The sequence below is a fragment of the Stegostoma tigrinum genome, chromosome 6 (assembly GCF_030684315.1).
Source record: "Stegostoma tigrinum isolate sSteTig4 chromosome 6, sSteTig4.hap1, whole genome shotgun sequence".
Lineage (NCBI taxonomy): Eukaryota > Metazoa > Chordata > Chondrichthyes > Orectolobiformes > Stegostomatidae > Stegostoma > Stegostoma tigrinum.
The window spans coordinates 94,633,159-94,659,760 of NC_081359.1; the positions used below are offsets into that span (position 1 = coordinate 94,633,159).

Sequence of the window (26,602 nt, forward strand, 5' to 3'; positions counted from 1 at the left end):
TTGGGAGTTCAGAACCCATTCTTGCAAATCAACCTCATCTCGGTTGCTCCAAATCGTGATCTCACACACAGTAAAGTCAAAGAGAGATTGTTAACAAAACCCTTCCTCCCTTACCTCCAGTGCGCCCAATAAAAGGAGGCGATATTTGCAAATCCTTTGGCAACTTGCCATTCCAGGCAAACATCAAGCGACATTGTGAAAACATGTCGATCTCCTAAACTAGGCACAAGATACGCTTCAGGCAGCTAATGCCACTCATCCAAGTAACTGGTTACAAAATGTTCAGTGATTTGATCAACAGTTAAACACATGCTTCTTTCAAAACACTGGGGCACTGTATCACAAGGCTTGGAGTTTTCTTAAAATAAACAAAGGTCCATCTTGTCCACAGGAAAGGAAAGGTTCCACCTTCAAACACTGTGGCGTGATTTACGGCAATGACTTTGTCAGGAAGGTGAGGAATATTGAGAATTACATGGAAGTCGAATAAGGGAGGCTAGCATACTTCCAACGAAAGGGAAATATCTGCCTTTCAACTGGTGAATGCTCATGATGAGCAGTATTATAAACTTAGAATCTTTCTGTATACACTCTCCCATTGGTCTTACACCTATTCTAGATTTTTAGCAGTTTAACAACACACCCGAGCCTCTCTTTCTCTGGATTTAGCTCAAAATAGAGTCTCTTGTGTAATTTATGTTTAAAAACAGTCCAGAAAACCTGCTATACTCGAAGGCTATTTTCCATTTATAGACATTCAGCTGTATCAGAATGACTTATTTTCTGAAAAAAGAAAGTCTACTCCTTTTCATGGAAGACAGCCAGTGACTGTGAAGTGTACATAATGTCCCAAAGTCTAAATTCTGTCTGCAGCCCTGAACAAAGAGCCAAGTCAAGCTCCCAGCTGTCTACCTGTGTACTTTGGCAAGGGATAAGAACAAACTTTCTGAGTGACTTGTGTTTTTCACTCACACGTCACTTCATTTCTCAGCCCCTGTTCATGTTTCGTCTCCACCCTTGCCCTCAATGGGAATGCTTTCTGCCTTCCTTCATTCATTAAAAACGACCTTCCTCAGAGAGAAATAAAGAAACCTAGAAACGCCTTGCAGCAGCTACAATCCTTGCAGCAGACTGAGCGACGGATGTTGGGGACTGCTTAGAGTAGAGATTGAGATCGAGGTAGAAATGGGACAGTGTTCATCTCTCACAGATGGTAGGCCCAACAAGGAATGATTTAGGACCACACTTCCCACCGAGACCAGGCTCAATCTCATGGGAATGGGGAATGTGGTGCCACGGGGTCAGAAAGGAAATTCGCAGACCTTTCCTCTCCATCCAAATGGCCTGGGTTTATCATCAGTCTGCCTCTCCCAAGAAATCACTCATTTTTTTAAAAAAAGTCCTCCTCAGAATGTGAATGTTGTTGATACAGGAACTAAATTAAGAAAAGCCATTGTTAAAGCAAGCTGGTTAAAGCATTTATTGCCTGTCTCGATTTGCCACCTTCTTGAACCGCAGTCACCCATCCAGCATGATAGCAAATTGATACAACTTGGTGACTCGCCAGACCTTTTCTGTGGGCAGTTGAGGGTCAATCACATTGCTGTGGGTCTGCAGGCAGCATAAGGGCAGTAGACTCCCCTGGGTGAAACATCAATAACCCTGCAGGATTTTGATGACAATCTGCTAATGTGATGATCATTACTGATGAGGTTAATAGTTCATATCAGATTTAAGGGGGAGCTGGACTATTATTTACTTTTAAGACTAGATTTAGACAGATTCTTTACTAACATGGCAGACATGAACATTGTGATGAAATTAGATCAGTTATGTGCTTATGACATAGTAGGAAGAGATGGCTTAAGGGGCAGAATGGCCCATTCCTGCTCCTAATTCATAAGGTTATTGCAACGCATAAACGACTCTGTCTTTGAACTTACTCGCTGTTTCTTCAGTCATTGGGTTGAAATTCTGGAATTCCATTTCCAATGGCATTGTGGATATACTCACACCACATGGACTGGAGAAGACAGCTCAGCACCACTATCTCATAAGAGCAAAAACTAGGGATCAGCAATTAATGCTGGTCTTGTTATTCACTTCCAAATCCCAAAAATGATTAAATAAAAGCCTCTGGACAGCATTAGTACAGAACCCAATTAAACAGCCCTCTAAAGTCTCACTCTAGTAATATCACTCTGCAATGTAGAAATATATTCAGAAATGAAAGTATGTTTTTGTACATTCAGGGAGGTCAGAACTATGATAATAGTCTCGGGGAAAGAAGATAAATTTAGCTTGAGGCTAATTATCTTCAAGCCTACAGCATGAAAGAATATCAATTTATAAAGACAATAAGCCATAACAAATGACCGGGGAATCTGGTGCTGATACAGTAACTTGAATTAAGAAAAACCATTGTTAAAACAAACTGGTTAATGACATCCAATCTTATTGAAGCATCGAAGAAAAATTAGTCTGCAAAAACCCTCCAAAAATACAGCTAATTTCACACTCAGGAGAAGAAATTGTTGTTACTTCTATAATAACAATGACACATCTGTCAGTTTGAAATGGCGGCAATCTTATTCATTTTTGCAGTTCGAGAAAATAGTGATCTAACGCAAGATGACGGCCAAAGAAGTGTGCAATTTTAACAGGGGGGGTACGGCAGGGTGCTTGGAACGAGCACATTGGGTCCAGATAATCTTAAATAAACTCCAGACAATTTTAACTTCACTAAGCATCGAAACACAGGGGGATCGAGGTGTTCAGGTCCACAGTTCCCTGTAAGTAGCAATGCAGGGGGATAAGGTGGTCAAGAAGGCATATATCATGCTTGGCTTCATTGGATGGGGCATAGAGTATAAAAATTGGCAAGACATGTTGCAGCTGTGTAGTACTTCAGTTAGGTCACAATTTGGGATATTGTGTATAGTTCCCGTCCGCACACTACCCGAAGCATACAGAGGCTTTGGAGAGGGTACAGCAACGGTTTATCAGGACATTGCCTGGTTTGGAGGGTATTAGCGATGAGGAGAGATTGGACAAACTTGGCTTGTTTTCACTTGAATGTCAAAAGGTGAGGGGTGACCTGATAGACGTTTAAAAAATGATGAGAGGCATGGATAGAATGGATAGTTAGGGTCTTTTTATTCTCCCAGGGTAGAAATATGAATCACTAGGGGACAGAGGTTTAAGGTAAAAGGGTTTAAATTTAAATGAGATGTGAGAGGTAAGTTTATTTTTCATGGAGGGTGAAAAGTGCCTGGAATGTGCTGTCAGAGGTAGAGAAGGAAGAGGAAACAACAGCAATGTTTAACAGGCATCTCGACAGGTATATAAATAGGCAGAGAACAGACGGTTACACTCGGCATAGATGTAAAAGGTTTTCAATTTAGAAAGGCATCATGTGTCAGTGCTGTCTTGGTGGGCTGAAGGACCTGTTCCCATACTATACTGTTCTTTAATGCTTGCAAACAGTTCTATTCCAAAGTGAAAAGCTAAATGGCACTGGCAAGCCATGAAATCAGTTCCCAACATAAGCAACATGAGGAGGAGTAGACCACATGGACTGTGGTGATGGCTAATCTGACCTGGACTGCACACCGGCCCCACTGAATTTGCTTGCCTGCTCTATTGTTTAAAAGTTGTTCCATCTTGATCTTGTATTCATCCAGATATTAAGCCTCCCACAAACAAATCCAGCCAGGAAGACAGTAAGGGATGCAGATGCTGGAAGTTAAAATCAATTGATGTGGAGCTGGGAAAGTACAGCAGGTCAGACCGCATCCGAGGAGCAGGAAAGTCAACATTTCAGGCTGAAACCCTTCGTCAGGGTGGGGGGGGAGTGGGGGCAGAGGGAGCCCAGAAATAAATGGGGGTGTCGGTGTGGGGCTGGGGGAAGGCAGGTGAGATGGAGGTAGGTGGATGCGGGTGGGGGATATCCTGCGCTTCTGTCCTGAAACACTCTCTCCCCAACAACAATAAGAATAGAGTCCCCTTAGTCCTCACATACCACCCCACCAATCTCTGAAGACAACACATCATGCTCCGAAATTTCCGCCACCTACAACTGGATCCCACCACCAAAAAGATATTCCCCTCCCCACCCCTGTCTGCTCTCCACAAGGATTGTTCACTCCACAACTCTCTTGTCAGTTCCACACTCCCCACCAACTCCTCCACCACACCCAGTGCCTTTCCCTGCAACCGCAGGAGGTGCCACAGTCGCCCGAGGGTGGAATCAAACCTGGGTTCCTGGTGCTGCGAGGCAGCAGTGTTAGCCACTGAGCCATCATGCCATCCATCCACTCCACCTTTCCCACGGACCAAACACAATAGCCTCCTAGTTAACAAAGTGGAGAGCTGGATGAACACAGCAGGCCAAGCAGCATCTTAGGCCTATTACCTCTGACACAATAACCTCCTGCCTGCATCCATCTATCTCCAATTCACCTACCCTCCCCCCTGCCCCAGCCTCTGGCCCCTATTTATTTTTGGGCTACCCCCCGGCCTCCCATCCCCAACTCTAGTCCTGATGAAGGGTTTCGGCTCGGAACATTGACCTTCCTGCTCTTCGGATGCTGTATGACCTGCAATCCTTTTCCAGCTCCATATTTACTGTCTCTGAATTCCAGCTGGGGTTGGGTGGGTGCGAGAGCAGGAAAGGAACTAAAGCTTTCCTTCTGAAATCAGCAGGAATCCTCCTAGTTCTTGACCAAACAAAGCTCAGTGAGTCACCTCGTAGAAAGGAATTTGAGTTTATCTTGAAATAAGGGAGTCTTACACTGATTATAACTGGCACAAGAATGTCACACTTAAAAAGTCACACTAACTTATAGCACGTGAGAAACAAGGTGCTGTCTGGCTCGCAAGGTGTTGTCAAGCAGGAGGAACGTTTGTTCAGGGTGTAACTGTTTGATTAAGTCAGATACAGGAAGGCTAGTACAGAACTTTTAAAACACCACGAAATATTAATAACATCAGCATGGACTAGTTGAGTAGAATGGGCTTCAATATAAAAACTCAAACAAAGCGTTGTGCAAGTCAGGATTCAACTGGCATGACTAATGCCAATAGCCCAGGCAGCGGTGAGGGAATGTAGGAGAAAACAATTTCCGAAGAAAATAATTTCCCAAGCCCATTTCCGAAGAAGGGTCCTGACCCGAAATGTCAGCTTTCCCGCCCCTCTGATGCTGCCTGGCTTGCTGTGTTCCTCCAGCTCCACAGTGTGTATCTCTGACTCCAGCATCGGCAGTTCTTACTATCTCTGCTTAATTTAACTCCCAGATTCCGCACGACATGGAAAATGTATCTAAATGCACTTTCAAAAAAAAGGTAACTTATTGTGCATCGTGCTTCAAGATCTGGCAAGGAAGTCTCGTCATCACTTGCAATCAAAGAAATAATCTGTGTCAATGGTTTTCTCTTATGTCCAGTTAAGACTGTGTTGACAGCCAAGTGAGCCACTAATATGAGCCTTCTAGCCTCCAGCACTGGTAGAGAGTAAACGCACAGCTGGCTGTCAAATCCCAGACACAGGAACAAATTAATTAAGGAACACATTTTCACTCTCTCATGTCCTGTAAACAAAGATTCGACAGCAGGAAAACTGACCTCATTAAAACTGTTGAGACCATAATGCACATAGCTGGTCCCTTTTTTTGGCAAACGATAGAGTTCCTGTTGTGGAATGAGGCCATTTGGCCCAGCGCTTCTGCGCCAAGCCTCTGAAGAGCATCCCATCCAGACCCACCACCACAACCCTCCCTAACCCTATCTCTGTAACCTTGTATTCCCCATGGCAAATTCACCTAACCTGCACAACTTTGGACTGTGGGATGAAATCGGAGCACCCGGAGGAAACCCACACAGTGAGAACATGCAAACTTCACACAAACAGTCGCCTGAGGGTGGAATCCAACTGGGGTCCCTGGAGCTGTGAGGCAGCAGTGCTAACCACTGACCCAATCCTAATATTGTGGGATTCTCTCTCCACGTAACTCCAGACCCACAGCAATAGTTGATTCTCAACTGCCTTGTGCAGTGGCCTAGGCAGCCACTTAATTTAAACGCTATTAGGAGCTGGCAACAAATATTGGGCTCTCCAGCGATGTCTACGTATCCTTATTTTCCTCTGCAAACTGTCAATCAAATTGAGGATATACAACCCTCTTACTGTGATGGGAGGTTTTCAAAATGCACCATCTCTGTTTAAGAAAGGAGGGAGGTAGAAATCAGGAAGTCATAGACCAACTAGCCTAACATCTGTCATTAGGACAATGCTCCTACTTCTTATGTTAAGATAGCCAAACTTTAATAATGATATCATGATAGCAATCAGGGCTAGGTCAGCTACTGACATTGGCTGAAAAGGCTCTCAGTGATTTTCATTTCTCAAAAGGACTGCCATTTAAATACCACTTATCTCCATATCACCCACCCCTCCCCAGCCCCAACTCCTCCCTCGATTTATTTCTGTGTTCCCCTCCCCAGTCCGGAAGAAGGGTTTTGGCCAAAAACGTTGACTTTCACTCCTCGGATGTTGTCTGGCCTGCTGCGTTTTTCCAGCTCTGCATTTATTGACGTAAACGTTTGACAGTTATACAGGTCAGGTGCATTTACAACCTCTCCGTAGATTTATAACTGCCACACTGAAGGATAAGGCTCCAGCTAAAACAGGATCAAATAGAACAGCTGTGCTTGGGCATTATTCTGTTGGAGCCATGTCTCAGTCCCTGCTCCCTAATCTCTCCCTGCTTTATCCTCCCCTCTCCAACAAATGCAGCAGAAGTGGCATCTCTCAGAAATGGGGCAAGGGCTCAGATCCCTGGCCCAGCCACCACTTTTAAAAGGTGACTAGAATTTCTGTCACAACCCAACCCACAAAGTCTAAAGAGATAATGGGAACTGCAGACACTGGAGAATTCCAAGATAACAAAATGTGAGGCTGGATGAACACAACAGGCCAAGCAGCATCTCAGGAGCACAAAAGCTGACGTTTCGGGCCTAGACCCTTCATCAGAGAGGGGGCTGGGGGGAGGGCTCTGGAATAAACAGGGAGAGAGGGGGAGGCGGACCAAAGATGGAGAGTAAAGAAGATAGGTGGAGAGAGTATAGGTGGGGAGGTAGGGAGGGGATAGGTCAGTCCAGGGGAGACGGACAGGTCAAGGAGGTGGGATGAGGTTAGTAGGTAGCTGGGGGTGCGGCTTGGGGTGGGAGGAAGGGATGGGTGAGAGGAAGAACCGGTTAGGGAGGCAGAGACAGGTTGGACTGGTTTTGGGATGCAGTGGGTGGGGGGGAAGAGCTGGGCTGGTTGTGTGGTGCAGTGGGGGGAGGGGACGACTGGGCTGGTTTAGGGATGCAGTAGGGGAAGGGGAGATTTTGAAACTGGTGAAGTCCACATTGATACCATTAGGCTGCAGGGTTCCCAGGCGGAATATGAGTTGCTGTTCCTGCAACCTTCGGGTGGCATCATTGTGGCAGTGCAGGAGGCCCATGATGGACATGTCATCTAAAGAATGGGAGGGGGAGTGGAAATGGTTTGCGACTGGGAGGTGCAGTTGTTTATTGCGAACTGAGCGGAGGTGTTCTGCAAAGCGGTCTCCAAGCCTCCGCTTGGTTTCCCCAATGTAGAGGAAGCCACACCGGGTACAGTGGATGCAGTATACCACATTGGCAGATGTGCAGGTGAACCTCTGCTTAATGTGGAATGTCATCTTGGGGCCTGGGATAGGGGTGAGGGAGGAGGTGTGGGGGCAAGTGTAGCATTTCCTGCGGTTGCAGGGGAAAGTGCCGGGTGTGGTGGGGTTGGAGGGCAGTGTGGAGCGAACAAGGGAGTCACAGAGAGAGCGGTATCTCCGGAAAGCAGACAGGGGTGGGGATGGAAAAATGTCTTGGGTGGTGGGGTCGGATTGTAAATGGCGGAAGTGTCGGAGGATGATGCGTTGTATCCGGAGTTTGGTAGGGTGGTGTGTGAGAACAAGGGGGATCCTCTTTGGGCGGTTGTGGCGGGGGCGGGGTGTGAGGGATGTGTTGCGGGAAATACGGGAGACGCGGTCAAGGGCGTTCTCGATCACTGTGGGGGGAAAGTTGCGGTCCTTGAAGAACTTGGACATCTGGGATGTGCGGGAGTGGAATGTCTTGTCGTGGGAGCAGATGCAGCGGAGGCGGAGGAATTGGGAATAGGGGATGGAATTTTTGCAGGAGGGTGGGTGGGAGGAGGTGTATTCTAGGTAGCTGTGGGAGTCGGTGGGCTTGAAATGGACATCAGTTACAAGCTGGTTGCCTGAGATGGAGACTGAGAGGTCCAGGAAGGTGAGGGATGTGCTGGAGATGGCCCAGGTGAACTGAAGGTTGGGGTGGAAGGTGTTGGTGAAGTGGATGAACTGTTCGAGATCCTCTGCAGAGCAAGAGGCGGCGCTGATACAGTCATCAATGTACCGGAGGAAGAGGTGGGGTTTGGGGCCTGTGTAGGTGCGGAAGAGGGACTGTTCCACGTAACCTACAAAGAGGCAGGCATAGCTGGGGCCCATGCGGGTGCCCATGGCAACCCCCTTTGTAGGAAGTGGGAGGAGTCAAAAGAGAAGTTGTTGAGGGTGAGGACGAGTTCAGCTAGGCGGATGAGGGTGTCGGTGGAGGGGGACTGGTCGGGCCTGCGGGACAGGAAGAAGCGGAGGGCCTGGAGGCCATCTGCATGCGGAATGCAGGTGTATAGGGACTGAACGGTCAGTCCTTAGTAAGGGGCTCACCTTTGTCCCCCTACAACCACACATCAACGAATACCAGTCACGATTGGACATAGAGCAGTTTTTCTGCCGTCTTCGTCTCCATGCCTACTTCTTCAACCGGGAGCCTAACCCTCCCTCCACTGACCCCTTCACCCGCTTCCAACACAAGTCCTCCTCCTGGACACCACCCCCAGGCCTCCTACCCTCCCTCGACCTCTTCATCTCCAACTGTCGTCGAGACATTAACCGCCTCAACCTCTCCACCCCTCTCACCCACTCCAACCTCTCCCCCGCAGAACGGGCAGCCCTCCGCTACCTCCGCTCCAACCCCAACCTCACCATCAAACCCGCAGACAAGGGTGGCGCAGTGGTAGTACGGCGCACTGACCTCTACATCGCCGAGGCCAGACGCCAACTCTCCGACACCACCTCCTACCGCCCCCCTCGATCATGACCCCACACCCGAGCACCAAACCATCATCTCCAACACCATTCATGACTTCATCACCTCAGGGGACCTCCTACCCACAGCCTCCAACTTCATTGTTCCCCAACCCCGCACGGCCCGTTTCTATCACCTTCCCAAAATCCACAAACCTGCCTGCCCTGGTCGACCCTTCGTCTCAGCCTGCTCCTGCCCCACTGAACTCATCTCCACCTATCTGGGCTCCATTTTCTCCCCTTTGGTCCAGGAACTCCCCACCTACGTCCGTGACACCACCCACGCCCTCCACCTCCTCCAGGACTTCCAATTCCCTGGCCCCCAACACCTCATCTTCACCATGGACGTCCAGTCCCTATACACCTGCATTCCGCATGCAGATGGCCTCAAGGCCCTCCACTTCTTCCTGTCCCTCAGGCCCGACCAGTCCCCCTCCACCGACACCCTCATCCATCTAGCCGAACTCGTCCTCACCCTCAACGACTTCTCTTTTGACTCCTCCCACTTCCTACAGACTAAGGGGGTGGCCATGGGCACCCGCATGGGCCCCAGCTATGCCTGCCTCTTTGTAGGTTACGTGGATCAGTCCCTCTTCCGCACCTACACAGGCCCCAAACCCCACCTCTTCCTCCGGTACATTGATGACTGTATCAGCGCCGCCTCTTGCTCCGCAGAGGAGCTCGAACAGTTCATCCACTTCACCAACACCTTCCACCCCAACCTTCAGTTCACCTGGGCCATCTCCAGCACATCCCTCACCTTCCTGGACCTCTCAGTCTCCATCTCAGGCAACCAGCTTGTAACTGATGTCCATTTCAAGCCCACCGACTCCCACAGCTACCTAGAATACACCTCCTCCCACCCACCCTCCTGCAAAAATTCCATCCCCTATTCCCAATTCCTCCGCCTCCGCCGCATCTGCTCCCACGATAAGACATTCCACTCCCGCACATCCCAGATGTCCAAATTCTTCACGGACCGCAACTTTCCTCCCACAGTGATCGAAAACGCCCTTGACCGCGTCTCCCGTATTTCCCGTAACACATCCCTCACACCCCGCCCCCGCCACAACCGCCCATAGAGGATCCCCCTCGTTCTCACACACCACCCTACCAACCTCCGGATACAACGCATCATCCTCCGACACTTCCGCCATTTACAATCCGACCCCACCACCCAAGACATTTTTCCATCCCCACCCCTGTCTGCTTTCCGGAGATACCGCTCTCTCTGTGACTCCCTTGTTCGCTCCACACTGCCCTCCAACCCCACCACACCCGGCACTTTCCCCTGCAACCGCAGGAAATGCTACACTTGCCCCCACACCTCCTCCCTCACCCCTATCCCAGGCCCCAAGATGACATTCCACATTAAGCAGAGGTTCACCTGCACATCTGCCAATGTGGTATACTGCATCCACTGTACCCGGTGTGGCTTCCTCTACATTGGGGAAACCAAGCGGAGGCTTGGAGACCGCTTTGCAGAACACCTCCGCTCAGTTCGCAATAAACAACTGCACCTCCCAGTCGCAAACCATTTCCACTCCCCCTCCCATTCTTTAGATGACATGTCCATCATGGGCCTCCTGCACTGCCACAATGATGCCACCCGAAGGTTGCAGGAACAGCAACTCATATTCCGCCTGGGAACCCTGCAGCCTATTGATATCAATGTGGACTTCACCAGTTTCAAAATCTCCCCTTCCCCTACTGCATCCCTAAACCAGCCCAGTCGTCCCCTCCCCCCACTGCACCACACAACCAGCCCAGCTCTTCCCCCCCACCCACTGCATCCCAAAACCAGTCCAACCTGTCTCTGCCTCCCTAACCTGTTCTTCCTCTCACCCATCCCTTCCTCCCACCCCAAGCCGCACCCCCATCTACCTACTAACCTCATCCCACCTCCTTGACCTGTCCGTCTTCCCTGGACTGACCTATCCCCTCCCTACCTCCCCACCTATACTCTCTCCACCTATCTTCTTTACTCTCCATCTTCGGTCCGCCTCCCCCTCTCTCCCTGTTTATTCCAGAGCCCTCACCCCATCCCCCTCTCTGATGAAGGGTCTAGGCCCGAAACGTCAGCTTTTGTGCTCCTGAGATGCTGCTTGGCCTGTTGTGTTCATCCAGCCTCACATTTTGTTATCTTGGAATTCTCCAGCGTCTGCAGTTCCCATTATCTCTTTAGACTTTGTGGGTTGGGTTGTGACAGAAATTCTAGTCACCTTTTAAAAGTGGTGGCTGGGCCTCTTTTGATTGAACTGCTTCTTTCAGAATCACATTCAAGTTACATCCAGACAAATGCTCCTTCATTTCGTCACGAACCAAGTTGATTAACCAAGCTGGCTGACAGCATCTTGCTGGTGATTCAGACTGAAACTCAACCAAGCTATACTGAGAAATCCCCCAATGTAATACAGCAAGGTCCAAAAAGAAACATTCTGTAGAGCAGTAGCATATCGGGGGGTTGGGAGGGATACAGATAGACACACAAAAAGGATCTAAACAACAACAGCTTACATTTGTAATGAAACGGCTCAAGGCATTTCACAGGATCAGTATGAGACTCATCTCCTGACTCCCCAAAGCCTGTCCACCATCTACAAGGCACATGTCAGGAGTGTGATGGAATACTCCCCACTTGCCTGATGAGTGCAGCCCCAACAACACTCAAGGACCTTGACACCACCCAGGAAAAAGCAGCCCACTTGATTGGCACTACACCCAAACGCATCCACTCCCTCCATCACTGACGCTCAGTAGCAGCAGCGTGTACAACCTACAAGATGCACTGCAGAAATTCACCAAAGAACCTCAGACAGCACCTTTCAAACCCAAGATGGTTTCACTGACGCTCAGTAGCAGCAGCGTGTACAACCTACAAGATGCACTGCAGAAATTCATCAAAGAGCCTCAGACAGCACCTTCCAAACCCAAGATGGTTTGAATCTAGAAGGACATGGGCAGCAGATACATAGGAACACCACCACCTCCTAGTTCCCCTCCAAGCCACTAACCAATCTGACTTGGAAATTTATTGCTGTTCCTTCACTGTCGCTGGAACAAAATCCCAGTATTCCCTTCCTAATGGCATTGTGAGCTGCAGCAGTTCAAGAAGGCAGCTCAGCACCATTTTCTCAAGGGCAACTAGGGATGGGCAAGAAATGCCGGCCAGCCAGCGACACCCACATCCCACAAATGAATTTTATACAAGTCTACATGATGCACTTTTAGATCAGGTGACAATAGCTCAGCCAAGTAGGCAAGTTTTTACAAAGGATCTTCAGAAGGAGGAAGTTGAGGTGGGAGGGATAGCCAGGTGCAAGGAGGGCATTCCAAATCTTGGGCCGAAGGCAAATGAAAGCATGGCCATCCATGGTGGAGTGATAAAAAAAAAAGCATTGGGGGTGACATGTGGCCAGAATGATCGAGCACAAATATTTTGGATTCTAAATATGGAGAAGTTTAGAGATGCAAGGAGGAGGCAAGGCTATTTCCTTAGTCACTGACCAGGCCACGCCTACTCCTAACTTGTATTTTCTACCGTTGTGAGTGTGTTGGGAGTTTTGCCTCCAGCTGGGCGTTTTACCTGAGGAAGCAACGCTTGTGTTATCTCCCATACCACAAGGAAGGGGACATGCATACTGTTGTGTTGAAGAATCCAACAGACATTAAGCAAAACTACTCATTATGTACAAACATTACATTCCTCGGGCACACAAGTGTCCAGGCTAATATTAACTCACTACGTTACAGCTGAGGAACAGCAGAGTGTCATGCTGCAAGGGACGGAGCATGAGGCCTTTATATCAGGTGACTTGCTATGACACAAATAGTAATGTAACGAGCGTACTGGCATACTGACCATGAGAGTTAACACAATGAGAACAGCCGAGTGGTTTTAAGCGGATTTTGAAGGCCTCATTGGAAAGGGGGGAAACTGGCATTAACACCTGCGAGATTTTTGCCACAAACCATTCCATATGGCGGCGCTGCGTCCATAAAGTCAGTAAACCACCAGAAGATGACCACGGGCGGCATAGTGGCACAGTGGTTAGCACTGCTGCCTCACAGTGTCAGGGACTTGGGTTCAACTCCACCCGCGGGTGACTGTCTGTGTGGAGTTCGCACACTCTCCCTGTGTCTGTGTGGGCTTCCGCCAGGTGCTCCAGTTTCCAAAGAAGTGTTGGTCAGATTGGCCATGCTAAATTGCCCTTAGTGTCCAGAGATGTGTAGCTGAGGTGGGTTATAAGGGGATGGGTCTGGGTGGGATTCTCCAAGAGTTGGTGTGGACTTGTTGGGCTGAAGGGCCTGTTTCCACACTGCATGGATTCTATGACCAAGTAAGTTCTGCTGTGGAGACTAGATGAAATTACAAAGGAACAGAGGCAGCCGAACTTGGAATGAGAACCCTCTTCCCATCACCCCAAACCTTGTTCTCTCTGCTGAAAGACTTATGATTCCAAGACTTCTATGTTGAATTAACATGAAGATAGCCCGAACTATGACACCTGGCTAATACCAGCCCTGGGTGAGGACTTCTCCACGCATGGCCAAACCCTAGAGGGAGAATGGTGGAAAACAGCAAGATCGCTGCCATGATCTTCAAATTTGAGTGACCAGACAAGTTCAGTACAGTGCCACAAGGCCACTGGGGTCACTGCATGGCTGTTTCTGCTTCACAGTTGTAAAAGCTAAGCAGTCAAAGCAAGGTCAGCTGATGGCAGGTGCACAGGAAGCTTGAGGAAACAGCTTCCTTCACAGCGGCTGCAAGGCAAATACAACACAATATTTAAATTCCTGATAATCCCTCCTTTCTGAAGCCTGAAACTGAAAACTGATGTTCAGATCTTTCGGCAGACATCAACAGTTTATAAATATTAATTTATTTCATGCTCCGCAGGCAGATCATACCATGCAAAGTGCATCAGGAGCAGAATACAGCGTTATAGCCACAAGAAGGTGCAAGGAGAGAGAGAGGTCAACATTAACATTGCAGAGGTCCGTTCAATACACAGGTAACAGTGAGGAAGAAACTGCTCTTGAAACTATTCAGAGATAATGGGAACTGCAGATGCTGGAGATTCCAAGATAATAAAATGTGAGGCTGGATGAACACAGCAGGCCAAGCAGCATCTCAGGAGCACAAAAGCTGACGTTTCGGGCCTAGACCCTTCATCAGAGAGGGGGATGGGGGGAGGGAACTGGAATAAATAGGGAGAGAGGGGGAGGCGGACCGAAGATGGAGAGTAAAGAAGATAGGTGGAGAGGGTGTAGGTGGGGAGGTAGGGAGGGGATAGGTCAGTCCAGGGAAGACGGACAGGTCAAGGAGGTGGGATGAGGTTAGTAGGTAGCTGGGGGTGCGGCTTGGGGTGGGAGGAAGGGATGGGTGAGAGGAAGAACTGGTTAGGGAGGCAGAGACAGGTTGGACTGGTTTTGGGATGCAGTGGGTGGGGGGGAAGAGCTGGGCTGGTTGTGTGGTGCAGTGGGGGGAGGGGATGAACTGGGCTGGTTGAGGGATGCAGTGGGGGAAGGGGAGATTTTGAAACTGGTGAAGTCCACATTGATACCATATGGCTGCAGGGTTCCCAGGCGGAATATGAGTTGCTGTTCCTGCAACCTTCGGGTGGCATCATTGTGGCAGTGCAGGAGGCCCATGATGGACATGTCATTAAGAGAATGGGAGGGGGAGTGGAAATGGTTTGCGACTGGGAGGTGCAGTTGTTTGTTGCGAACTGAGCGGAGGTGTTCTGCAAAGCGGTCCCCAAGCCTCCGCTTGGTTTCCCCAATGTAGAGAAAGCCGCACCGGGTACAGTGGATGCAGTATACCACATTGGCAGATGTGCAGGTGAACCTCTGCTTAATGTGGAATGTCATCTTGGGGCCTGGGATGGGGGTGAGGGAGGAGGTGTGGGGACAAGTGTAGCATTTCCTGCGGTTGCAGGGGAAGGTGCCGGGTGTGGTGGGGTTGGAGGGCAGTGTGGAGCGAACAAGGGAGTCACGGAGAGAGTGGTCTCTCCGGAAAGCAGACAGGGGTGGGGATGGAAAAATGTCTTGGGTGGTGGGGTCGGATTGTAAATGGCGGAAGTGTTCATACTATTCATACTTGTCTTCAAACTTTTAAATGTTCTGCCCAGCAGTAGAGGGTGGAAGAAAGTATAACCAGGATGTAATGGGGTCTTTGTTTCCCAAGGCAGCAGCAAGTATAGATGGAGTCACTGGATGAAAGGCTGGTTTGCATAATGGACTCAGCTGAGCTCACAACTCTCTGTAAGTTTCTTACAGTCCAGGGAAGGGCAGTTGCCATACTATGCTGCGATGCACACTTTCTATGGAGCATCTATAAAAATTGGTAAGAGTCCTGGTGGACATGCTGAACTTCCATAGCCTCCTAAGGACATAGAGAAGTTGTTGCACTTCCTTGACCGTCGTATTGACGCGGGTGGACCAGGACAGATTGTTGGTGAGTGTCGCTCCCAGGAACCTGATGCTCTCGACCACCTCCACCTCAGCACCATTGATGCAGACAGGGGCATGTCCTGTCCTCCCTTCATGAAGACAATCACAAACTCCTTTGTTTTGCCGAGGTTGATGGAGAGCTTGTTGTCTTTACATCGTGCTGCTAAGCACGCTATCTCTTTCCTGTACTCTGTCTCGTCGTTGTTTGAGATCCAACTTACTACAGCGGTGTCGTGAACAAATTTGTGAATGGAGTTGGGGCGGAAATTGGCCGCACAGTCATTAGTGTGTAGTGGGGGCTGAGTACACAGCCTTGCAGGGGCACTGGTGATGAGAATTATGGTGGAGGAGGTGTTATCGCCTATTCTTACTGATTGCAGTCTATAGGTCAGGAAGTCAAGGATCTAGTTACAGAGTAGAAAGTAGAGTCCTAAGTCTCGGAGTTTAGAGATGAGTTTGATTGGCATTATGGTACTGAAGGTGGAGCTGTAGTCAATAAGTAGGAGCCTGATGTAAGTATCCTTGTTATCCAAGTGAATGCAAGGCAGCAGCAAGTATAGGGAGATGGAAGCTGCTGTGGACCCATTGCACTGGTAGATGAATTACAAACGATCACGGCAATTGGGTAAGCTGGAGCAGGTGTGGGAAACCTCTCGAAAAACTCCATAATTCTGGAGGTCAGAGCCACCAGGTGACAGTCACTGAGGCACATTGCATGAGTTTTCTTTGGCAGCAGGATGATGGCAGTGTTGTTGAAGCATATTGGGGACTTCAGATCATAGCAAGGAGAGATTAAATATGTGTGTGAATACTCCCACAGGTTCTGAGTGCACAGTCGGGAACTCCATCAGGGACAGTCGCTTTCTGTGTGTTTGCTCTCAAGAAGGCAGGTCTAACGTCTTGTAGGGGTAGTTGTCTGCTTCAACAAGAACCAACAAGATTGATAGCAGGGTGGAAACAATTCATTTTACTGGCTCAAAGTAACTGTCAAGTTGTAGTATCATATGATTGTCCATTCAATCTCAAAACAGGACGGGACTGTTTTCGAGTTTTAACGAAACTACTTTCTGAATAGTGACTTTAGGTTATGAATCACAGAACAATTCCTACACTATTTGTTGATTCACTTAAAATATAGCAGATTGACTTTAATTCCATTCTTGTGACTCATTCCTATTTCTGGGAAAAGATAGCCTTTTTTTGTTGCCAGAATGTAGACCAAAGAGTAAGGTTAACTTACTAATTTCCTGTTTGTAAAGCAATTGTTATTTGAAAAGTAGCTATTTGTAAAGAAAGGACCTGAGGTCCCACCGTAAAAGGAATGATTAAAGAAAGCTTTCAGAATGTAAAACAGATAAATTGGAGGTTCAGTTGGGAAGAGCAGCTTGGACTAGTTTAAATTTAACTGAGAATAGCAATCATTCTTATCCTCAAGCAATCATAGTTTACTAATGTGTAAGGGTGTTGTGGCAAGCTAACCATCTGCACGAGGTATAGCAAAAAAAATAAACATTCAAGTTTCACCCTTTTACACTGGAACAAGAATGAGAAACCATCTGTCCAGCCACCATTCAACGCACTTAACAGACCTAAACGACTAGGCAAATAATCGTTTCAGAGCAGTCACCAAGTGAAAACAGTGCTCAAACACAAACTCAGGAACGTTCCCAGAAATGCACACATCAATACACTGTTTAATGCCACTCTCAACTAACACTGGAGCAATTAAAATTTACAATACAATTAACGCAACCGCCAAGAATGGAAGAGCAGGACAGCTTCAATTCAACGAAAAATATCTGATCCAAGTTAGCTTCAGTGCGCTCCTGCAACAAAGGAGAGTTTTGTGGAGTTCAGCTGGGTCCAGGAAAGGTGGATTGCCAACAGTGCAATAGGCCCAAAAAGTGTGCACCCCACCAAGAATATCAAATGCAAGCTAGCAATGCATGGAAGTATTCTGATCTGCAAATATTCCAGAGAACCTGTATGTCAACCGAAAGGAGCATAAGATGTGCATTGCTAACTAAAGCAGAAGGCCTGACACTCAAAAGTATTAAAACAAAGGACAGCAAAATTTTCTCCAAGGAGGTCTTCTGGAGTACCTGGGTAAACTATCTTGTACATAAGGATATTTTTGAATATTTTCGAACCGATTTGTTCAGAGGAGTTATAACAGGTCTCTGGAACAGAACATAGAACATAGAACATTACAGCACAGCACAGGCCCTTCGGCCCTCGATGTTGTACCGACCTGTCATACCGATCTCAAGCCCATCTAACCTACACTATTCCATGTACATCCATACGCTTATCCAATGACGACTTAAATGTACCTAAAGTTGGCGAATCTACTACCGTTGCAGGCAAAGCGTTCCATTCTCTTACTACTCTGAGTAAAGAAACTACCTCTGACATCTGTCCTATATCTTTCACCCCTCAATTTAAAGCTGTGCCCCCTCGTGCTCGCTGTCACCATCCTAGGAAAAAGGCTCTCCCTATCCACCCTATCTAACCCTCTGATTATTTTATATGTTTCAATTAAGTCACCTCTCAACCTTCTTCTCGCTAATGAAAACAGCCTCAAGTCCCTCAGCCTTTCCTCGTAAGACCTTCCCTCCGTACCAGACAACATCCTAGTAAATCTCCTCTGCACCCTTTCCAAAGCTTCCACATCCTTCTTATAATGCGGTGACCAGAACTTTACGCAATACTCCAAGTGTGGCCGCACCGGAGTTTTGTACAGCTTCACCATAACCTCTTTGTTCCGGAACTCGATCCCTCTATTAATAAAAGCTAAAACACTGTATGCCTTCTTAACAGCCCTGTCAACCTGGGTGGCAACTTTCAAGGATCTGTGTACATGGACACCGAGCTCTCTCTGCTCATCTACACTACTAAGAATCTTACCATTAGCCCAGTACTTTGCCTTCTGGTTTCTCCTACCAAAGTGCATCACCTCACACTTGTCTGCATTAAACGCCATTTGCCACCTCTCAGCCCAGCTCTGCAGCTTATCTATGTCTCTCTGCAACCTACAGCATCCTTCGTCACTGGTGGGATTTGAACTCAGGTCTCCTGCTTATTTTTTGATGTTAAGCGAAAAGTCCCTGCTCCTTTCTGATATTAAAGTTAAATGTCTAAAGAAAGGGGTGGTTGAAATACTTATCAGGTCTGGCAGCAACAGTGGAGACAGAGACAACAGTTAATGTTTCACATCTATAATGTTCCATCTGGTGTTCCAACGTAAGGTCACAAACCCAAAATATTAACTCTGTTTCTCTCTCGCCACAGATGCTGCCAGACCTGCTGAGAACTTTACAGCATTCATGTGTTACTGTTTCAGATTTCCAGCATCCACAGTTTTATTTTTTATTAAGAGTTTATATGATTGGCAAAGTGAAGCTTTGTGTATTAAACACAGTCCATGTGGACACAGCATAGTTGCTGCACCTTGGAGCCAGTCAGACTGAGTCAAGTCTGTAATGATCAGCCAAGTTTTAGGTTGGTAACTGTGATAAATTACAAACTAAAAAGGATACTTTTACTAAATTATACACTGGTGGCTGTTAATTTTACAATTTTGCACAGACAACATATACTTATTTCTGCTTTGTCAATTCGCAATTTAACTCATTATAAGGCTTTTATTTAAAAGAAAAATGATTTTCAAGATTGCTCTGCCCCCTGTATCACAAACATAGGTTTCTAGGCAGCCATCCGCAGTTCTGCAGCAAAACTATAAAATCACATCCTAGAATACACTTTCACAAGTTGATCTGACCTTCCCAAAGCTCATCTGAAGTAAAGATCTTCAATCATGCATTGAGAAATTATGACAATAGAAGTCTGGCCAATTACTGCTCATCACAGAACCCAAAGTATGTATTTGATCTGTTTTCAAAGCACAACATATCCCAAGGTGATCTTTAAGGTAAACGTTGGGTGGTGATTTATACAAAAGCAGCAACTTTTAAAACACGCTGGCACTAAATCAAACCATTAAGAATGATTAAAGTCTGTTTAATCCTTCATAATACATTACAGCTGCATACAAAAAGCAACCAGCACTTGCAATTTGTGTAAGTTATTCATGTTTCAAAACACAAATAACCTCAAAGGCAACACGAAATAGAGAGGATGCCCATTGCCTGCAACTTATCCAGACGCGAGGCTCAGATTGTCTCCATCTCAGGCAACCATCGAGAAACCGATATCCATTTCAAGCCCACTGACTCCCACAGCTACCTAGAATACACTTCCTCCCACCCACCTTCCTGCAAAAATTCCATCCCTGATTCCCAAATCCTTCACCTCCGCCGCATCTGGTCCCAGGATAAGGCATTCCACTCCCGAACATCCCAGATGTTCTCGTTCTTCAAGGACCACAACTTTCCCCCGGCAGTGGTCGAGAACGCCCTCGAACGTGTCTCCCGCATTTCCCGCAACTCATCCCTCACACCCCGTCCCCGCAATAACCGCCAAAAGAGAATTCCCCTCATCCTCACATACCACCCCACCAGCCTCCGGATACAACGCATCATCCTCCGACACTTCTGCCATCTACAATCTGACCCAACCACCCAAGACATTTTTCCATCCCCACCCTTGTCTGCCTTCCAGAGAGACCATTCTTCTCCGCTCCACACTCCCCTCCAAATCTACCACACCCAGCAGTTTTCCCCTGCAACCACAGGAAGTGCTACACTTGCCCCCACACCTCCTCCCTCACCCACATCCCAGGCCCCCAAGGTAACTTTCCACATCAAGCAGATGTTCACCTGCATATCTGCCAATGTGGTATACTGCATCCGCTGTACTCGGTGTGGCTTTCTCTACATTGGGTAAACCAAGCGGAGGCCTGGGGATCGCTTTGCAGAACACCTCCGCTCGGTTCGCAATAAACAACTGCACCTCCCAGTCGCGAGCCATTTTAACTCCCCCTCGCATTCCTTAGAGGACATGTCCAACTTGGGCCTCCTGCATGCCACAACGATGCCACCCGAAGGTTGCAGAAACAGCAACTCATATTCCGCTTGGGAACCCTGCAGCCCGATGGTATCAATGTGGATTTCACAAGTTTCAAAATCACCCCTCCCCCCCACTGCATCCCAAAACCAGCCCAGCTCATCCCTGCCTCCCTGACCTGTTCTTCCTCTCACCTATCCCGTCCTCCCACCTCAAGCCGCACCTCCATTTCCTACCCACTAACCTCATCCTGCCCCCTTGACCTGTCCATCCTCCCTGGGCTAACCTATCCCCTCCCTACCTCCTCAACTGTACTCTCCTCTCCACCTATCTTCTCTTCTATCCATCTTCAGACGGCCTCCCCCCACTCCCTATTTATTTCAGAACTCTCTCCCCATCCCCCTTTTTGCTGAAGGCCGTAGGCCTGAAACATCAGCTTTTCTGCTCCTCTGATGCTGCCTGGCCTGCTGTGTTCATCCAGCTCCACACCTTGTTATCTCAGATTGCTGGCAAATCTGTTTATGAAGTTTTAGAAACTACATGTTAAACACTACAGCGGAGTTTCCCAAAACCAGGATCAGGATCTTGAGTGAGATTACGAGCTCTGAGGCAGTAACGGTCACCCCCAAATATCCTCACCATGCTCTCATGAGTCTTCTCCTTACAACCCTACCAGCCACACATTGAGGGATCCTGACAATTTTCAAGCTTTGAATGGGTAAAAGATTTGTGAAACGCTGCTAGACATACGTAGTTTGCTAAGGATATTCTCGTGCAACATCTCAAACCCTATGAACACTGAAATACCTATTGAAAACTTTACCTGATGCACAACTTGCAAGCTAGTACAAATGTAAACAGTATCAAAACTCAGAATGGAGAAATGTACGAGGTACATTGGAGGTTTTGTGAAGCAACTGGTCATGTATCCACCTCTGAGACAGAAGCTCTTGGTTCAAGTCCAATCTCAGACCTGGTAGTCAGGATAGGGGCATTCTTAATGCAACCAAAACAATTCAAGCATCAACCTGCAAGTCCTTCCAACGCAGGCCAACGACAGGTGGAAAGAGCGTGAGAGATTTCTAATCAAAATATGCAAGCGGCTCACTTTCCGTAGCTCCAGACTACAATCTACATGTTAACGCACACGTTTCCACAAGAACTCAGTCTTCCTGAGAGACCTGCAACACGCTTCCACTGACTCAGGGTGACTGAGAACTCAAGAGAGAGAAACAGGTCATATATTATTAGGGATGTTACTCAAAGGATTGATGTTAATAACTTTTTAGAAATGTATATTTTAATTTTGGGATATCTGACTTTTACAGTGTAACAATTTTGAAATTATTGTGAGTTTTAAATTTGAAATATTAATATTGCAATTACCTGCACGCTGTAAAAATATAGCAAAATAGCAAATATTTGTGAGGTCTGAAAATACTTATAATTACACGTACCTGCACAAAAATGAATATTGCAAACATTTGAATTGTGTAAAATTACTAGTGTTGTAAATACCTCCACTTAAGCATCAATATTGCAAATAACTGTGTGCTATAAAGGTATTCATATTAAACATATCTGGACTAAAGCATAAAAACAGCAAATATTTGTATTGTCTATAAGTACTGATGCGGCAAATACTTGCAGTCAAGTATCCTATTGCAAATATTTGCATGGTGTGAAACTAAAATACCAATACTGCAAACATTTGTACTGTGTAGAAGTATCAATCATTACACATCCCTACACTAAAGTACCAATATTGCAAACATCTACGTGGGGTAAAATATTAACGTTGCAAATACCTGCAGTAAACGAGGCAGTCCATGTGGTTGATCTCCTGGTCAGACCTGTACCTCCTGTAATCCTCCCACAGGTCCTTCAATGCAGTGACAGCCAAGATGAAGACCACAGGGGCAAGAGCCAGCTCGGGCTGGAAGGCACCGACGATGGGTACGAAGTTCAGGAGGGCGATGAAGACGAAGTAGACATTGGCGAAGCGGTGGAACTGCTCAAAGAGGTTCTTGGGCAGGAAGGAGAGCAGCGTGTACTTGGTGGTCTTGAGGCGGTTGCTGGCGTGCAGCCTCCGGGGCTGGTCGCTGCCTTTCGGGCCGAGGGGCAGCAGGTTGGAGCGGACAGTGCGACTCTTACCCTCCCTCCTGGAGCTGGAGCTCTGGGGCTGCTTGCATCCTTTAGCCGGGGCTATGTCCTGGGCCATGCTGAGCTGCACCCATACACCTGGAGCCCCACCTCAGACACCCCAGCAGCACCATATATATCATGCACTAACAGACAGCTAGACATCAAAAGTCCGAATCTTTGCTACTGTCCTGGCGAGACAGGCTGCACATTTCCAACAGACTCCTGGACACATCCAGTGCTCCTCCTCCCTTTCATAATCACTCACACTCTGTTCAAACTGGTGCTGGTGGCAGATTGCTGCAATGTGAAGTCTTTCTCTTCCTTCACTTCCATGTGAATTTCATACAAACTGCAGAGCAACAAATTCAAACACGCACACGTCCACAGCAGCACCGAGGTCCCTCCTCTTGCGTGTGTGTGTATCTCCCTCTCTCTCTGCTGCCGCTGCTCAGAAACTTCGGCATATCCAGTGTGTGTGCAGTAAAGTAAGTTTCTCTGCTCCAGCGGCCGAGGAATCAATTTCCCTCCCTTTTCTCTTTCCTTTTTCAGAAGCTCTTGTTCCTTGACACCCCACCCACTGCTTGCTTGGGCTCCCCGTTCGCACAGACCAGCCCAGACGCCAGCTCAGCTCCTCTTCATCCACCCACTTCTATTTCCTCTCTCCCACCCCCCCACTCCCCTTTCCATTCCACCCTCCCCTTTCCATCCCACCTCCCCGGTACTGGCAAGACTTTCCAACTTTAACCGTCCCTGCCCACTCAACTGCAAAAGCCCTTCGACCTGAGTGAGTTGGAAAAAAAAACTTGAGAGATTGTTCCTCCTCTGTAGCCATGGTAGCGTCAGAGACAGATAATACAAACACAGAGACCGGATTTCACAGGAAATCTCAAATAGTTGTGATTTCTGTTTCGTTTTCTTATCGCTTCAGTTGAGAAATTTGGTTTTGAAAGTGCACTAAGTTCTTCACAGCAACGTGGTCACATCAGAGCTAATTCATCTGTTAGCTTTTTTCTGGAGGTGTTATAAAAGCTTGTGACTTAAATAGATCATAGGTGTGTGGGTGAGAGGGAAACAACAGTTTTAAAACCAGTAATAATTGGGAATTGGGCTAATGCAATGATTTTACTGTTTCTTTTTCTTTAGGTCTTCTTCCTTAAAGGGTATTGTGCTCACAGCTTTCCCCTCTCTGCACAGTATGGAAGGGTCGCTGATTGGGCAGCAATTAAAAACAACTCTTAACCTGGACCCAATCTGAGGAACACCGAAGTGAATTGAAGATTCCTCAGAATTACTGAATTCAGTGTAAAATGAGGCCATTCGCTCCATTGTATCTACTCTGGCTCCCTCGGCATTTTGACATAGAACCAACCTACTGCCTTTTCCCTGTAATCCTGTACAGTGATTCTTTAGATAGAAACATTAATTGCCTTATTCAATGCTTCAACTGACCCTCCCTCCACATCCCCTCCAGGCAGTGCACTCTATTCCCTAATTAGTTGCTATGTGATTAAAAATCTCTTCGTAACAGTCACAATGGCATCAGTTTCAAAACGTTCGAAATCAATGTGCCTGGTTTCGATCCTTTTAAGAGCTGGTCTCTCCCAACTATTCCATCATCTCATGACTTCAAAGAATGTTGTCAAATAGTGTAGCTCAGTGGTTTGTACTGCTGCCTCACAGTAGCAGGGACATCGATTCGATTCCATGCTCACGTGACCCTATAAAGTTTGCACATTGTCCCTGTATCTACATTGGTATCCTCCAGCTGCTCCAGTTTGCTCCCACAGTCCAAAAATGTGCAGGCTAGGTGGATTTTCCATGGGAAATGTTGAGTTATAGGATACGGTAGAGGGTAGATCTGGGTGGAATGCTGTTTGGACGGTGTCAGTGTGGACACAATGGGCCAAATGGCCTGCTTCCACAGTGTAAGATTTCTATGACTCTATTGAAATCTCATCTCCAAGGAAAACAGTCCCAAGTGTCTCACAGCTGTAACCATTCTTGAAAATCTCTTCCTCACATCTCCCCAACCCATTCACATCCATCATTAAGTGTGGCACCCAGAGATGTACTCAATATTCTAGGTGAGGTCAAGAGAGTTTCTTATATAGGTGCACCATCTCCTCTTTGCTCCTGTACTAGGTATTCTATAATTTTCCAGACAAGTTGATTTAAAATTATCTTAGAATACACCATGCTTTATTAACAGCTTTCTGTACCTGTCCTGCCATCTTTAATGACTTATGCATAAGTAATCCCAGATCTCTCTGTTCCTGCCCATCTTTTGGAATAGTATTCTTTGCTTTGTACAGTCTCTCCACATGTCACTGGAAGATGAATCCAGACCTCAGGTGGGGAGACGGACTCAAATCCTACCATGGCAGATGATGAAATTTGAACTCAATTAAAAATTTGGAAGTAAGAGCTGGCTAATGACAATCATCTAACCACTGTAGATTGTCATTTAAAAAAAACCCATTAGTTTCATTTATCTCCTTGACAGAAGGAAATTTTCCATCCCTATCTGGTCCAGCCTACATGTGACTCCAGACCCACAGCAATGTGATTGGTTCTTAACTGCCCTCTGGGCAATTACAGATAGGCAAAAAGTGTTGACTCACAACCTATGAACAATTTGTTTTTTAAAAGATGTATCACCTAATGAGCTTAAAAGACCCTATACAGACAACAACAAATAAAACGAACGTCATCTGCAAAATACCTTGCAAGAACTGTGACAAACACTACATTGGACAAACTGGCAGAAAGCTAGCCACCAGGATACATGAACATCAACTAGCCACAAAACGACATGACCCACTATCACTCGTATCCTTACATACAGATGAGGAAGGACACCACTTTGATTGGGACAACACATCCATCCTAGGACAAGCCAAACAGACACGCACGAGAATTCCTAGAAGCATGGCATTCCAACCGGAACTCCATCAACAAACACATTGATTTGGAGCCAATCTACCATTCCCTGAGAAAAAGAACAGGAAATGACATCACCAATGCAGGAAATGACATCACCAACCCAAGGAAACCTAAACACATAAATAGAAAGCGGGACATAACACCAGCGTTTCGTCGGAGGCTCACTGATGATGTTACCTAGAATGGTGACGAAACGTCTGAAAACGAATCTTCCAGCTCAGCGAGCAAACTCACACCCAGAACTTCAACCTGAGCTACAAATCTTCTCAAAACTCGCTATGTATCACCTAATATGCCTCAATATTGAACACCATCTGCCACCTATTGGCCCACTCCACCAAATGGCCTTTTGAGGTTTTACACAGTCCAATGGTCCTAAGAGTTGAGTCATCCATAAACTTTGAAATCGCAGGAAAGGTACGAGTTCTAATACCAACCTTTGAAGAAGTTCACTACAAATCTTCCTCCAGCCTATAAAGTAGCCATTAATCATCATCCTCCATTAAAATGTGGCATCAATACAAGGATACTGGAAATGGATGGGCCATTTGTGAAGTATTCAGACTGCTGTGGCAGCAATGAATTTTTGTTGATCTTGCAGGAATTTGTTGGGTAAGGGAATTAGGACCCTGCAGCAACATTGGAAAGCTGTCAGGGTGTGACATGTTACTGAGTATAAATGAACAAAATGAGCAGAGTTAGATCATTTTGGAAGTCGCCTGCGGTATGCTGGACTGCAGTGCTACTCTTTAGAAGAAGCACAGAAATTGCATGGACATGAGCACTCCAAGAAGATAGATTAGTCCTTACCGCGATATGAATTGGAAAAGAGAGGGTAGACAGAGACAGCCTATTCCCAGTGTTTGGGATTTTAAAACCAGGGGACACAGTCTGAGAATTAGGGCCAGATGATTCAG

The 26,602-nt window shown here is 47.1% G+C and overlaps 1 protein-coding gene across 3 annotated transcripts in view; it reads right to left on the bottom strand.

The window, feature by feature from the left end:
- Positions 1 to 26,602, bottom strand: part of atp10a (ATPase phospholipid transporting 10A) — a 351,086-nt gene that overhangs the window by 152,261 nt on the left and 172,223 nt on the right. The window contains exon 1 of one of the 3 annotated variants that reach the window (XM_048533506.2): positions 22,406 to 23,371. The exons of the other annotated variants lie outside the window; for them this stretch is intronic. Within the exon in view, the coding sequence (XP_048389463.1) occupies positions 22,406 to 22,818 (413 nt within the window). The 5' untranslated portion in view covers positions 22,819 to 23,371. Of the gene's footprint in view, positions 1 to 22,405; positions 23,372 to 26,602 lie in introns of those variants that run through there. 3 annotated transcript variants of the gene reach the window in all.